Source organism: Lemur catta, chromosome 10, assembly GCF_020740605.2.
Source record: "Lemur catta isolate mLemCat1 chromosome 10, mLemCat1.pri, whole genome shotgun sequence".
Classification (NCBI taxonomy): Eukaryota; Metazoa; Chordata; class Mammalia; order Primates; family Lemuridae; genus Lemur; species Lemur catta.
In genome coordinates, this window is record NC_059137.1 from 31,912,602 (window position 1) to 31,927,196 (window position 14,595).

General features: G+C 35.5%; 1 protein-coding gene across 7 annotated transcripts in view; it reads right to left on the minus strand.

Moving 5' to 3' along the window:
* The window catches only part of INVS (inversin), a 191,256-nt gene that overhangs the window by 167,306 nt on the left and 9,355 nt on the right, over positions 1–14,595 (minus strand). For all 7 annotated transcript variants that reach the window (XM_045563435.1, XM_045563433.1, XM_045563431.1 and 4 more), the window contains one exon: positions 7,206–7,372. In XM_045563435.1, the coding sequence (XP_045419391.1) occupies positions 7,206–7,372 (167 nt within the window). The remainder of the gene's footprint in view (positions 1–7,205; positions 7,373–14,595) is intronic.

Genomic DNA, 14,595 nt, shown 5'->3' on the forward strand with positions numbered 1-14,595 from the left:
CACTTTGTAACTGAAAACTACAACGGAAGCTTTTCAGTTCTTATCATATTTATATTCATCCATTCAACAAATTTTTACTGAGTCATTTAGTGTAAAAACTATTCAAATGTTAGCATAGTTAAAAAGATGAAACAGAAATAGATTCTCTTCCACTTAAAACTTATCCCTTTGGCTCCATGACACCACTCTACCTAGTTCTTCTATCTTTTATTGTCTCCATTGTAAGTTTATTTTCCTTAAATAAATCTTAAATGTTGGTGTTTCCTGTTTCTGATCCACTTTCTATCTATACACTACACATGGAGACTTCTCCTACTCTTATAGCTTCTATATGTGCTGATAACTCCAGCCCAAACCTCACTTTGGAGATCCAAACTAGTACATCAAAATTCATGCTAGTCATTACCAACAAGATGTGTCAAAGGGGCCTAAAATTCAATTTGTTCCCAACTGAACTCAATAACTTTCTCTCAAAATTGTTACTTGACTAGTATATCCTGCCTCTGTAAGTAATGTGATCAAAAGCTAGAAATGTTAGTCAAAAGAGTCATTAGTCTAAGAGGTTAGATACCTAGAGGGTATGAAGCCAATGGCAATGAAAATGGGGAAAACAGACAAAAGCAAATGTTACAAACAGAATAGAGAGTTTTGCCTGCATCATCATCACCTGGGAAGTTGTTAGATAAGCAAATTCTCTGGCCCCACATTGACCCTACTGAATTAAAAATGCTGCTGGTGTGGCCCAGAAATCTACGTTTTAACAAGTCCTTCAGGTGATTCTGATGCATGTTCAAGTTTGAGAACCCCTGGATTAGAGCACAGACACAGGCTTTCATACAGCTCCTGAGGCAAAGGTTGGGGAAATGGGACCTGAGAGCTTAAGATGGCCAGGAACCATCCTTGATTCCACCTTCCCTTATCCTCCCTACAAATAATGGTTACCAAGTTCTGGACATTTTATCATTTTTTGTAATAACTTTTATGGAGCTATAATGTGTATACAGTAAAGGACATAAATCTTAAGTATACAGATGGATAAATTTTTATGTAACCAACACACAGACCAAAATATAGAATATTTTCGGTACTCCCAAAAGCTTCCTCACATCCCTTCTCAGTCATTACTCATCCCTTAGGTAACCATGATTGAATCACCATAGATTAGTTTTGCCTGTTCTTGAAAGTCATATAAATAGCATATAAATTTTTAAAAAATGACTTCTTTCACTCAACATAATGTTTATGAAATTCACTCATGTGGTTGAATGTATCAACAGTTAATTCTTTCTAATTGTGTAGCATTCCATTGTAGGAATACACCACAATTTATTTACCTGTTTGCCTGTTGATAGATATTGGGGTTGTCTGTGCTATTAAGAATGTTTGCTATTATAAATAAAGCTATCACGTACACTCTAATAGATATATAGATACATAAAGCATATGTAAAGCATGTCTCTTGGTGGAAACAGGCATTTATTTTTCTTAGGTATTACCAGGGTTGGGGGCGTGAATTGAGGTGCTGTGTGTGTGTGTGTGTGTGTGTGTGTGTGTGTGTGTGTGTCTATGTTTAGCTTTAGTAGATACAGTCAGTTTTCCAGAGTGGGTGTTCCAATTTACATTCTCACCAAAAATGTTGGAGAGTTCCAGTTGTCCCGTATCCTCACCATCAATTTGTACTGATTGCCATACTTTTTCATTTTAGACATTCAACTGATTGTGTAGTGGTATCTCATTGAAGTTTTAATTTGCATTTCTGTAATTAGTAATAATGTCATGTACCTTTTCATGTGTCTTTTGAGCATCTGGATATAATCTTTTGTGAATTAAGGCTACATGTTTCAACATGAATAAATCTCAAAAACATAATGTTAAGTCAAAAAAGCAAACTGAGTATGGTATAATGCCATTTATGTAAAGATTCTATGCATGCAAAATAACATTATCTCTCTATATAGGTGTATGTCTCTGTGTGTATATATATAAATACATATATTTATATATATATAAAGTAAAGGTAGAAAAATATCCATAGGAATCGGAGCCCCCACTGTCAAGACAGACTGAGGAGACAGGGAAAGAGGGGAATGGGATTTTGGAAGATAAATAGATTTCAAGTGCATCTATAGTTTTATTTCATTTTAAAAAATATGAAGCAAAAATAAGAATATTCAGTTTTATCTTCTCTAGGTATTAACTGAATGTTTTTTGTATTCTCCCTTCTTATCTCTAAGCTTAAAATAATTAAAAAATAAGGAACATTTCAGGCACATGTAAAGGCAAAGGGAATAATGAATACAGTAATTTGGGAGAAAAGAATTGAAAGGAGAAGTAGAGTTTTCCTCATGGAAAGACAAATCTATCAAATAAGATCCTAAAATGCCTTTCTATCTCTGACATCTACTGATCCCTAAAGAGTAATTTGATATTTCCACCTATATTATAGTATGACTAATAGCAATAATATTGATAAAATATTCCTTGAGTGTATACTTCAACAAACAATGCTTTATATATCTATATATATCTAGGGAATCATGATCATTCCTATATAGAAAATAGAAGTATTATCCCATTTCCTAGGTGAAGAAATTGAGGTACACAAGAGTGTTATTTGTCAAGAAATTACAAACTCACAGAAAGTCTCATAAAATCCCTGCTTACAAAATTGTAAGGGGGTGAGTGGATAATGAAAAGAAATAAATATAACTACTAATTTAAGCTTCAACAGTTTTGAAGTTTATATCCTTCATAATAAATTTATATGATAATCACATGTGCTGATTCATCCATTTATATATTCATTAAACAAATACTGTCTTTATTAGGTGGCAGGAGCTGTGCTAGGACCATAACTATAAAACCAGGTAAGACATGGCCTCTGCCCTTAAATAGCTTTATTGTGGGTGAGATCTAGTTAAACAAAATCTCCAATAAACTGGTAATGAGTTATGGTAGAGGTATATATGTACTGAGGGGGAATATAGTAATATAGAGTTGAAGGGGACTGAGAAGTGGATTGTTTGGTGTGTTCATGTGTGCATGTGCAAAATAAGGAAACCTAATAGTGTTAGTTAGTATAAGTTTTCCTGAAAAGTTTCAGAGGTATTCTATCCTTCTCTTTTATTTTTGTAAGCCATTAACATGGAAACAGCATTATCTTGAAAACTGAAAATTAATATTCAGTTTTCATAGATTGAGAATTGTGAATTAAAAAAAATGAAGCACAGTGTAGCCACAACCCAAAGGTTCTTTAATTTTGATGTTTAAGATGATATAATTTTTCAAAGTGGGTAGTCTTCATCTTCTTGAAGCCAAATCAATGACCTCCTTGAAGATTAAAAATGCATAACGATTAACATTTAGTAATATTTCTAAAGCTTTTTTATCCTTATTAACGAATAAATATATCTGTAGAAGTCAGAGAAACAGTAGCCTCCCTGGAGCAAAACATTTCTAACAATGAGATATCTTTTGTGAGAAGCCCAGAAAAGGTATGACCGATTGCTTTCTTGGATTAAACTGAGGATACTAAATGAAAAACAAATTAGGTGCAGATGTTCAGTATATTGAGATTAATTTTATTCTCATGGGTACCATTTCTTCAGCTGCTTGGACAAACAACAATTTGTTTTCAGAGAAGTGAGTATGTGTCAAAATAACTAAGCCAAGCAGCACAGTTCAATACGTTTTTCCACAAACTGGATAAATGTTCCTAATAAACAAAAGCATTTGTAATAATAACAACTTTCTATATAAGTAACATAAAATGCATTCAACCAAGACATGTCAGACACTGTGCTAGATTCAGAGGAATTCAAAAATAAATAAAAAAAATTCTTGCCTGGAGTCCAATCTAGTGGAAAAGAGACAAGTAAGCAATAATTACAATACAAAGTAATGGGGCTCTAGCAGAGATAGGAGCAAAATGCTGTGGGAATATGAGTTTTTCCCACTAATAAACCTAAGAAAAGATAACACAGGATAGTTGACTATCACACACACACAAAAACTCCAAAACATAACGAATAACATATGAGAGTGGTTGATCTTCTCAGGTCAATAATAATTACTATTTACATATTATAGCTATTGATAATTTATAAAACACTTATATATTGTAAGGTAGATGGGCCAGCTTTAATTATCATTTCATGTCTTCATCCATGATCTTTATAAGCAACTTAATAGCAGGAATCATCTCTTTCATCTCTGTATTCCAAGGCCTAACACAATACCTTTTATGTAGCAGTTTTAACATGTTGAAGGAATGAATACATGCATGTTGATTATCACGTAAATAGCACACACCTACATTCATAGATGCCAGAATTAAGTGGGATAGACAATACTTGAAAAGAATATTTGATATCTAATATATCAGAAAGGTTCACTAAACAAAGGGAAGTGAAGTTTAATCAGGAAACATACTGAGAGCACCTATCTACAGCAGACATACGTGATTCAGTTTTTCATATTCTCTCTAGTTGTATAATCATGACCACATAGTATAAACTTGACAAATGCTTGCTGAATGAACATTTCTACCTCCACAATATATCTCTTGGATTCAACTCTTTCCCTTTATTGGCCTGAATTATGATAGCTTTCTATGTACCAGCACTCTCTTCCTCTTCCAAAGTAGCTTTGGTTGCCTTTCAGTCCCCCTAAATACTTTGATCAGGTAGCTTTTATTTTCAGATTTCCTAAATGGCACCCTAGTATTCAGGATCTTCCATTTAAAAAAAATACACAGGGCACAGGCAGTACAAAAGCCTGATATTGGCACACAGCAGATACTAAATGGCTAAAAATTAATGAGCTAGGTAGTGCTGGGAAAATTAGCTATCCAGATATTTTAAAATGAGAATGGGTCTCTATACAAAAATCAATTTGTTATATATTAAAAGACTTGAAGGTGAAAGAAAACACAGGATAATTTAAAAACAATCTCTGTTTAGCTCTTTATTCTCCCAGCTGTTGTTTACTTCTGGGTTTCTTAAAGCTGCACCCTACACAAGCGTAGTTTAGGAATCTGCTAATGACTTGTGAGGAATTTGTACCCAGGTTTTTGGGTTCATTCTCTGCAATTCCCTCCTCTCCAGGATTTTGCCCTTCACATTCTAGCCACCCACTATCTCCAAACTTTACCCTGGTTTCTTCAGCCTAGTAGCAACTGCTACTTCCAGTTAGGGTTGTCATCTTTTGCATTCCAATCTGGAAAATGCCCTCAAAGAAAAATCCAGGATGAATCTGGTGCTCACATCACAAAGTTCCCTTCTCTAAATGACTGTAGTCTCTTAGATCCATCTGTGCTGTTGTTCTCAAAGTCTTCAAACAGTGTAGCAGATGTTTATGGCAGGCAGGTTAATCCAAAATAAGCTGTCATGGCCAGAACTGATGCCTGGCCATGAAAGTCTCTTATTGGTTTCTCATTTCTCTGATTCCTTCTTTTATACCTTTAAAGATTCCATCAGTGGTTATTTTATAGTGTGTCTCTAAGGATGCCATTATCTGATGCTTTTCATAGACTAAATCTGTTGTTTTTGCTGACTCTCATTCATGGTAGATTGCTTCCTTATGTGTCTGATGATCTTTCATTGTGAGATCATGTTTGGTTTATTTTAATATGTGGGAATCCTGGAAGTATAAGGTGAAGATATTTTCTCTAAAGAGAATTTGTGTTGGTGTCTGCTCAGAGGCAGGATGTATTACAGACCTGGACATATCATTTCCAGCTATTCTTTGGAAATTATTTCTAGATCATTCACCATCTTATTCCTGCTTGGTCTATACTATTTCTGATTTCTTAATAATGGTGCTTTCTATGAAGCACAAAACTAAACATAACACCCAGGTTTGACTGGACAGAGCAGAGTACTAAAGAATTGTTATCACACTTGTTCTGGAAATTCCACTGGTGCTAGTATAGCCTAAAGACACGTTATTGCTTTTGGCAACCACATAAAAACAAACAGCAATACAGAGGAAGGAGGGAAATGCATAATTATCAGATACTTGAAAGAACATGAAATTTGTTATTTATGAAATCAACTATGCAAATTCTGGCATTAAATCACAGTTCTGTTTATACTTTGACACTGTGAAAAAGCATAATTAAAAAGTCAAAGTAGAAACAAAAAACAAAAGAAAACAATGCACTGCATCTTATGAAGAGATTTATAGCTAACGTATGGTTGTGCACTCTCCGCTTCTTTCAACCATTTTGGTCACATTATACCTCTACAAAGATATAATACTGTTGGATTATCAACTGAAATCCATATTTTTTCCACATAATCTACTTGATGTTAAGTTAGGTTCTCCAACCTACATTTTTGAAGTTGAATTTTACACCTAAATCAATCATAATGAAAAATTTAAAGAGCACCAAAGTCTTAATTTTGGAGCTATTCCCAATCTGAACTGTTTACTTTTTTATGATAACAAGTTAAATAGAGTTACCCTTCCTGAGTGAATAATTTTATCAGATGACAAGCCTAGGTGAAAGGTTACAAATACCTGAGCATTAGTTAAAACTGAGATTGAAAATGAGGGAGATTTTTTAAAAAATTACTATTATGAAAAGCAAATTTGAGAGAAGTAACTTTGGAAATAACCTGACAGACCTAATAGATAAGAGTGTAAAACTAGCATATTCAGTAGTATATTTTAATGTCAGCTTCTTTCTATGTATTCAACTAGTGAAAAGGTATTTTTCTAACCCTTCAATTAATCAGCTCTATCTGGTTCACATTTTTTTAAAGGAAAATAACTCTAATAGTTTTTGCTGGTTCTAACTCATTTTCATTGCTTTTTATTCCAAAAATATGGAAGTCTAAAATAACAAAAAGAAAAATGCCAGGCACTGGAAATATATTTTACAGACCAAAATTTTATGGAAGGAAAAATAGTTTTTAAGTAAGTCTTTACATAAATGTAGAAGCTTCTCATTTAATCTTTTTCTATGTGTCTGTGGAAACATTGTCTTCCATGAAACTTAGGAATCAGGCTTCACAGCAGGAGGTGAGCAGCAGGAGGGCAACCCCCCCATCGCTGGCATCACAGCCTGAGCTCCACCTACGCCCCCAACCCTTGGAAAAATTTCTTCCATGAATCCAGTCCCTGCTGCCAAAAAGGTTGGGGACTGCTGATGTAACTAATATCACACAAAATTCTATCTTTGAGGTAATTTTACTTCTTACCTTTTGAGCTGCAAGATGGAGAGCTGTTCTCTGGCTGTGGTCAGTTTTATTAACATCTGCTCCTGCCTTCAGGAGAGCATCCGCACAATCCAGTCTGTCAGCCAACACACAGTACATAAGTGGTGTTCTCCCAAATTGATCTTCTTTGTCTTTAAGAGCAGAGCTTCCTATGAGTATAAGAAACAGATAGTGATATTTGATGTTGTTGTTACTAATATAAGTAGAAACTACATTTATTAAATGTTTATTATCAAGCATTATGCAAAATGCTTTAAATATATTATCTCCTTTTTACTTATCCTGTAAAGTAGATGTTATTATTTCATATATAGGAACCTGAGGTTCTGAGAAGTTAAGTAACCTGTCTACATTCATGCTGAAAGTAGGTGGAGCTAGAATTCAAACTGATTGATGATTTTAAAGGCCATACTCATAATTACTATGTTATGCTGAGCTAACATTTAGAGATATGGAGCTCCTACCTCGCTCCTTTCTTTTGTAACAAATACTTCAGTGCTAACTGTACACTAGGCATTATGGCATATTTTCATGAGTGATACAAAAATGAATCATAGTTAGTTTCCCATTCTATGGTGGAGCAAATGCATAATATCCTGATCTTCCTGCTATTTACATCTAAAATCCCTGGGCAAAATAAATGAAAGGTGGAGAAGGAAAGGCAGACTGACTAGGGACTTTGGAACTTGAGGGACAACCTGGTAGTAAGTTCCCTGAAGAGTTTTTTGTTTGTTTGTTTGTTTGTTTGTTTGTTTTGCCTTCTATGTACAGTCAGCCTGGGTGCTAAAGTAGCCCACAATCTGGAAACACCAAGCGGTACAGACACCTAATTCCCCAAGAGAAGCCTGCTCTCTCTAGTCAAAAGATTGGTAAGCAGGTAGCCCTGAAGAGTAAACTCTTTTGACAATACCTGCTCCCCTCAAAACACGTACAACAAAGGAAACTGTACCTCTTCCTCTCCGCTCTGAGAATTGCACTATGGGTGGAATATTGCCAGGTTCTAAATTGGCCTGGGTAGCAGAGAAATGGGGCAAACCGGAAGAGCCCTGTTAGAGCTCTGAAAACTAACTTGACATTTGAACTACAGTCCACGATACTGAAATACCATGTTCATTCTAAAACTAAACAGATTGTCAGTCTACTAAAACAGGATATTTAAATAGGATCCAGTGGCTGAAAACATAACACAAAAATGTCAAAGATATAATCCCAGATTACTATATAACCCAAGAACCAGAGAAATATTAACTTAAACAAGAAAAAATAATCAACAGTCACCAACACTGTGATGACACAGATATTAAAATAATCTGACAGGAATTTTAAAGGAACTCTCATAAAAATGCTCCAACAATCATTTATGAACATCCTTGAAACAAATGGAAAAACACAATCTCAGCAAAGAAAGAGAAAATACAAAGATAAACCAAATAAAAACTTCAGAACAAATAAATACTTAATAAATAAGTAAATAAACAAATAAAATAACCAAAATAAAAAACTTGCTGAATGGGCCTATTAGCAGAATAGAGATGACAGAGGAAAGAACCACTGAACTTGATGAATATAGTACTTTGTCTATTAAAGAAATTAAATTCATAGTTAATCCTGACTATAAAGTACTACTAAGAATAATGTGTTAAAATATTCTAAGAAGCAATTTTTAGAGAAATGAACATATGATTTTAAAACTGTTAAGGAAAGGCAAAAGAAGTAGAAAAATAAAAAGTTTTTTTAAAAAAGAACAAAGTTGGAGTATGCACACTGTATGATTCAAGACCTACCGTAAGGCTACTGTAATGAAGACAATGTGGTAGTGGCAAAGGAATAGACACATGGAACAATATAATAGATTTTCGAGTACAGAAATAGCCCCCCACACATATAATCAATTGAGTTTGACAAAGGTGTAAAGGCAAACCAATGGATAGTCTTTTAAACAAATGGTGCTGGAATGAAATTTGACATTCATATGCAAAAACAAACACAAACCCCTCAACCTATATTTTGTACCTATCTTAGTTCGGGCTGCTATAACAAAGTACCATAGCTTGGGTAGCTTATAAATAAGCCTTGATTGAAGGCTTGAAGTCTGAGATCAGGGTGCCCACCATGGTTGGGTTCTTGTAAGGTCACTCTTCTGGGTTGCAGATTGCAGACTTCTGGTATCCTCACATGGTGAGAGAAGAGGACTAGAGAGCTTTCTGGGCACTAATAAAGGCACTAACCCTATTCATTTGGCCTCTACCCTGAGAACTAAATTATTTCCCTAAGGCCCCACCTCCTAATATCATCACATTGGGGGTTTGGGTTTCAACATATGAATTTTGGGGGGAGAGAAACATTCAGTTCATAGCAGCACCATATATAAAAACTGCCTCAAAATGGATCATAAACTAAAATGTAAAATCTATTAACTACATAAACTTTTGGAAGCAATTGAAGGTGAGAATCTTTGTGACTAATGGTAAAGATTTCTTAGATATGATACCAAAGAACAATCCACAAGAAAAATTAATAAATTGGATTTCATCCAAATTAAAAAATTGTGTTTGAAAAACACTGTTAAGAAAATAAAAAGACGAGACATAAACTGGGAGAAAATATTTGCAAAACACATATCTGATCAAGCCCTCTATTCCAGAATAAAGAACTCTTACAACTGAATAATAAAAAGAGATAATGAAATTAAAAGATGGGCAAAAGGTTTGAATGGACATTTAAAATGTCTATTCAAATAAGCATATGAAAATATCCTCAACATTATTAATACACAGGGAAATGTGAATTCAACGTACAATGTGATAACATTACACATCTATTAGAATGGCTAAAATGAAAACAAAAACCAAAAGCAAACCTCACAATATTAAACACCAATGAGGATGTAAAACAACCAGAACTCCCAGACGTTGTTGGTAAGAACGTAAAATGGTATGGTCACTGTAGGAAACTATTTGTCGGTTTTCTTACCAACTTAAATTTACACTTACCACACAGCTTAATAATCTCTTACCTAGGTGTTTACTCAGGAGAAATAAAAGCATAAAAGCTTATGTTCACACAAAAACCTGTATGTGGATGTTTATGACAGCTTTATTCATAACTGCTAAAAACTGGAAACATCCCAATTGTCCTTCAACTGGAAAATGAGAAAACAAACTGTAGTATATCCACACAATGGAATATCACTCACTAATGGAAAGGAATGAAATACTGATCCACTCAACAACATGGAAAAATCTCAAATGCCTTATGCCAAGTGAAAGAAATCAGTCACAAAGGGTACATATTGTATGATTCATTTAGGCGACATTGTGGAAAACTATAGAGACAAAAAACAGACCAGTGGTTACCAGGAGGTAGAATGTGGGGAGGAATTGGCTATAAAAGGACACGGGGCTGGGAGCTGTGGCTCACACCTGTAATCCCAGCAATTTGGGAGGCTGAGGCCAGGAGAATTGCTTGAGGCTAGAAGTTTAAGATCAGCCTGGGCAACACAGTGAGATCCTGTCTCTACAAAAAATAAAAAAAAATTAGCTAGGTGTGGTGGTGCACACCTGCAGTCCCAGGTACTTGGGAGGCTGAGGCTGGAGGCTCACTTGAATTCAGGAAGTTGAGGCTGCAGTAAGCTATGCAGACTGCAGATTTCTGGTATCCTCATGCCACTGTACTTCAGCCTGGTTGATAGAGTGAGACCAGGTATTTAAAAAAATTTTTTTAAGGCTGGGCGCGGTGGCTCACGCCTGTAATCCTAGCACTCTGGGAGGTATAGGCGGGTGGATCGCTTGAGGTCAGGAGTTCGAGACCAGCCTGAGCAAGAGCGTGACCCCTGTCTCTAGTAAAAATAGAAAGAAATTATCTGGCCAACTAAAAATATATATACAAAAAATTAGCCAGGCATGGTGGCGCATGCCTATAGTCCCAGATACTCAGGAGGCTGAGGCAGTAGGATTGCTCAAGCCCAGGAGTTTGAGGTTGCTGTGACCTAGGCTGACGCCACGGCACTCACTCTAGCCTGGGCAATAAAGCGAGACTCTGTCTCAAAAAAAAAAAAAAAAAAAAAAAAAAAATTTTTAAAAAAGAACAGGGAAATTTTGGAGTATGATAGAACTGTTCTATATTCACATATTTGTCAAAATTAAATAACAGTATACCAAAATGGGTAAATTTTACTATATTTACTGTATTATACCTCAATAAACTTTACTTAAAAATATCAACAAAAGAAGTCAAAGCTCCTGCCATGCTCTATAAGTGAAAAAATGTTGCCACTTTTGTCACAGAGAGTTATCAGGTGTTTATAGACTACTAGCTGAGGGTAATTACATATGGGTTGTGCATGAGGGAATCCAGTTACTTCTAAGGTATCTTGGCCTGAACTGTGCTAATGGGTGAAACAAACTGATAAAATGAAATGTTCTTTGGGGCAAACAGAAACACTATATATGCTCAACAGGTACAAAGTTACTGTTAGATAGGAGGACTATGTTTTGTTATTCTACTGCACAGTGGGCTGACTATAGTTAATAATATTGTATTATGTATTTCAAAATAGCTAGAATTTTTAATGTTCTCACCACAAAGAAATGATTAAATATTTAAAGTGATGGATGTGCTAAATAGCCTGATTTGATCATTACACAATATATATGTATATCATAACATCATATTGTACCCCACAAATATGTACAATTAGTATCTGTCAATTAAAATGAGATACAACTAAAAAAAAAAAAAAAGAAATGCTAGATAAATGCTTGGGTTTTATGCCTGAAACTAAGCTACTGTTTTACACATGTGTGTTTTCTACTATAATCAGGGCATGAAGAAATGATAAATCATTCTAGAAAGACGGAACAAAGTTACCCTCTGAAAACTGATTAAAAAAATCCCACAAAATAGAAAAAAACATTAAAAAAAACGGCCTTATAGTAAGGTAGTATATTTCAAAGCATGAACTGTAAAGCTCTTATGAGTTTCTTTTTTTTTTTTCTAGCATATTATGGGGGTACAAAAGTTTGCGTTATGTATATTGCCCTTGCCTCCCTCTCCCCCCCAATCAGAGCTTCAAGTGTGTCCATCCCCTAAATGGTGTGCATTGCACTCATTATGTATGTATACACCCATCCCCTCCCCTCCTCCACATCTACCCAACACCCAATTAATGTTATCCCTAAATGTGCTCTTAGGTGATGAGCAGTCAAACCAATTTGATGGCGAGTACATATGGTGCTTATTTTTCCATTCTTGGGATACTTCACTTAGTAGAATGGGTTCCAGCTCTATCCAGGAAAATACAAGAGGTGCTATATCACCATTGTTTCTTATTAAGCTACTGTTTTAATTTTAAATACTTCAACATATAGATTAATCCTGGACAGACTGGGACCCAGAAAGACTTTATAGCTTCTCAGCAACTTACTTTGCTAATCCATGTATCCATGTATACTTATATTAGTAATGAAGCAATAAAAGTTGCTGCTTGTAAAATTAGAAAGAGCCTTACAAATATATTCAGGTTGTGTATAACTCCTAGAGGAGGCAGGTATTCTTTTTCAGAACCTTGATTTTGAAGATGGAGGCAAATTTTCCATTGGATTCAATGTATCTGATAATAGAAGCCCCTGTGTACAAGGCTTCTGAGTGGTATAACCAGTGCTAGGTATTATTCTCTCAAAGGCCTCCAATATCTAATCCAGAAGATTCCAAAGATTCTATTACTGCATTTATAGATAAGGACTCATTTAAGCCAAAACTCATTAACAGAACTAAAATGTAGTACAGGTAGAGCATGTTCCTTTTATCGATTTGAGCCCTTCTGGATCAAAGCAATACTTACTGAGAATCTGCCATAATAAGGCTAGTCTCTAGTTGTCTCTCAAGATTAAAGGGCACTCTACTGGCATCTTATTTGCTAGTGTTAAGCAAAGATAGTAGCAGCTAATATTAGTAAGATGATAGTAATTCTTATTATAAGTTCCCCCTAGAGAGGCATTCCTCCTTGGAAGCTCTTGTAAGGGAAAGGATTTAGGAACTGTGGTCACAAGAATAAATGCTGAGAAATGGAGGCAATCATCACATCCTGGGATAATCCTAACTGATTAGGTTCCTCAGGGCCAAAGTGGAGTCAGCACCATGGCATTAATACCTCCTAGGACACAGAACTTCAGGCCAATCACTATCCTCTTCCCAAGTCTGCTGCAAGTTACAGGGAAACTTCAAGCCTTCTCTTCAATCCCTGACATACTTTGTTTTTGTGTAACTGGTATTTGTATTTCCCAAAAGAGGAGACTTTATTCGGTTATATGACTACCATGCAATATGTTGTACCTATAAGGTAAAATTTGTCTCTTTGAAGAAACTGAAAGCATATATCCTGTAAATGATTAGAAAAAGCAGCATTCAGCCTCACAGAGGTCCCATCTTGAACAGCTTTCAGAGATCAGAGGCTTCATGGCTAGTGTCTGAGTAATGCGAGTACCATAAGGTTCTGGGCTTCCTGGCTGAAAGAGAGTAACAGGGAGAGGTCTGTGCCTTATCTGTCTACCCTACTCTCTTCCTTAGTTTCCTCAGTTTTACCATTCAGCTTATACCTGTCCAGTATACACTATAACTTATTTTGATGATCTAATAAAATGATTTATTGTTTGGAAGTATTTGGTAACTGCAACATGTACAAAGGTAGGGCTTATGATGTAAACTGATATTCACTGGACAGCAGTGCATTTAAATTTGCATTCCTGTCAGGAACAGTTAATATAGAAAGCAGCTGGCCAGTGTGCTGTGTTGTTTTAATTATTCTGGCAACCGTGGAGATGGCCTCTAATCTATGACCAATTGGTGCTTGCTTAACTCAGGCTGGCATTCTGCATGGGCTCTGTCTGAATGCTCTGCCTGAACACAGCTCAGAAAGCTGAGCTGGAAAGCCACTGCTCTATTGCATTCAGTTATTTTAAGATTAGTGGAAGCAGAAGAGTCTGTATGGTTAATGGGCTGGTATGTGCAGAAACCGGGGCTCCAACTCTAGCAGTTAGAGGAAAGAACTGTCACTTGCAGTGACAGTTGTGCCAGTCTACACAATAACAGTTCCTGTTAATGAGTTTAGCACCACACTGCCCAATGCAAATAAAAAGAGCAGTCTCTACTTAACATCTTATTTGCTTGTTCTAAAATGTTGTCTTTGAGTGGCATCAAAGATATATTTATTTCATCTGTCTTCATCCACATCTTACTTCACACCATTCACATTGTCACAATCTTGGGAGGGCATTTTGTTGTCATTTAAAAAATATTTGCTTATTGTTATAAAGAGACAACATGGGAACAATGGAAAGAACATAGGATTCATCAGCAAATAATTTGTTTTGCG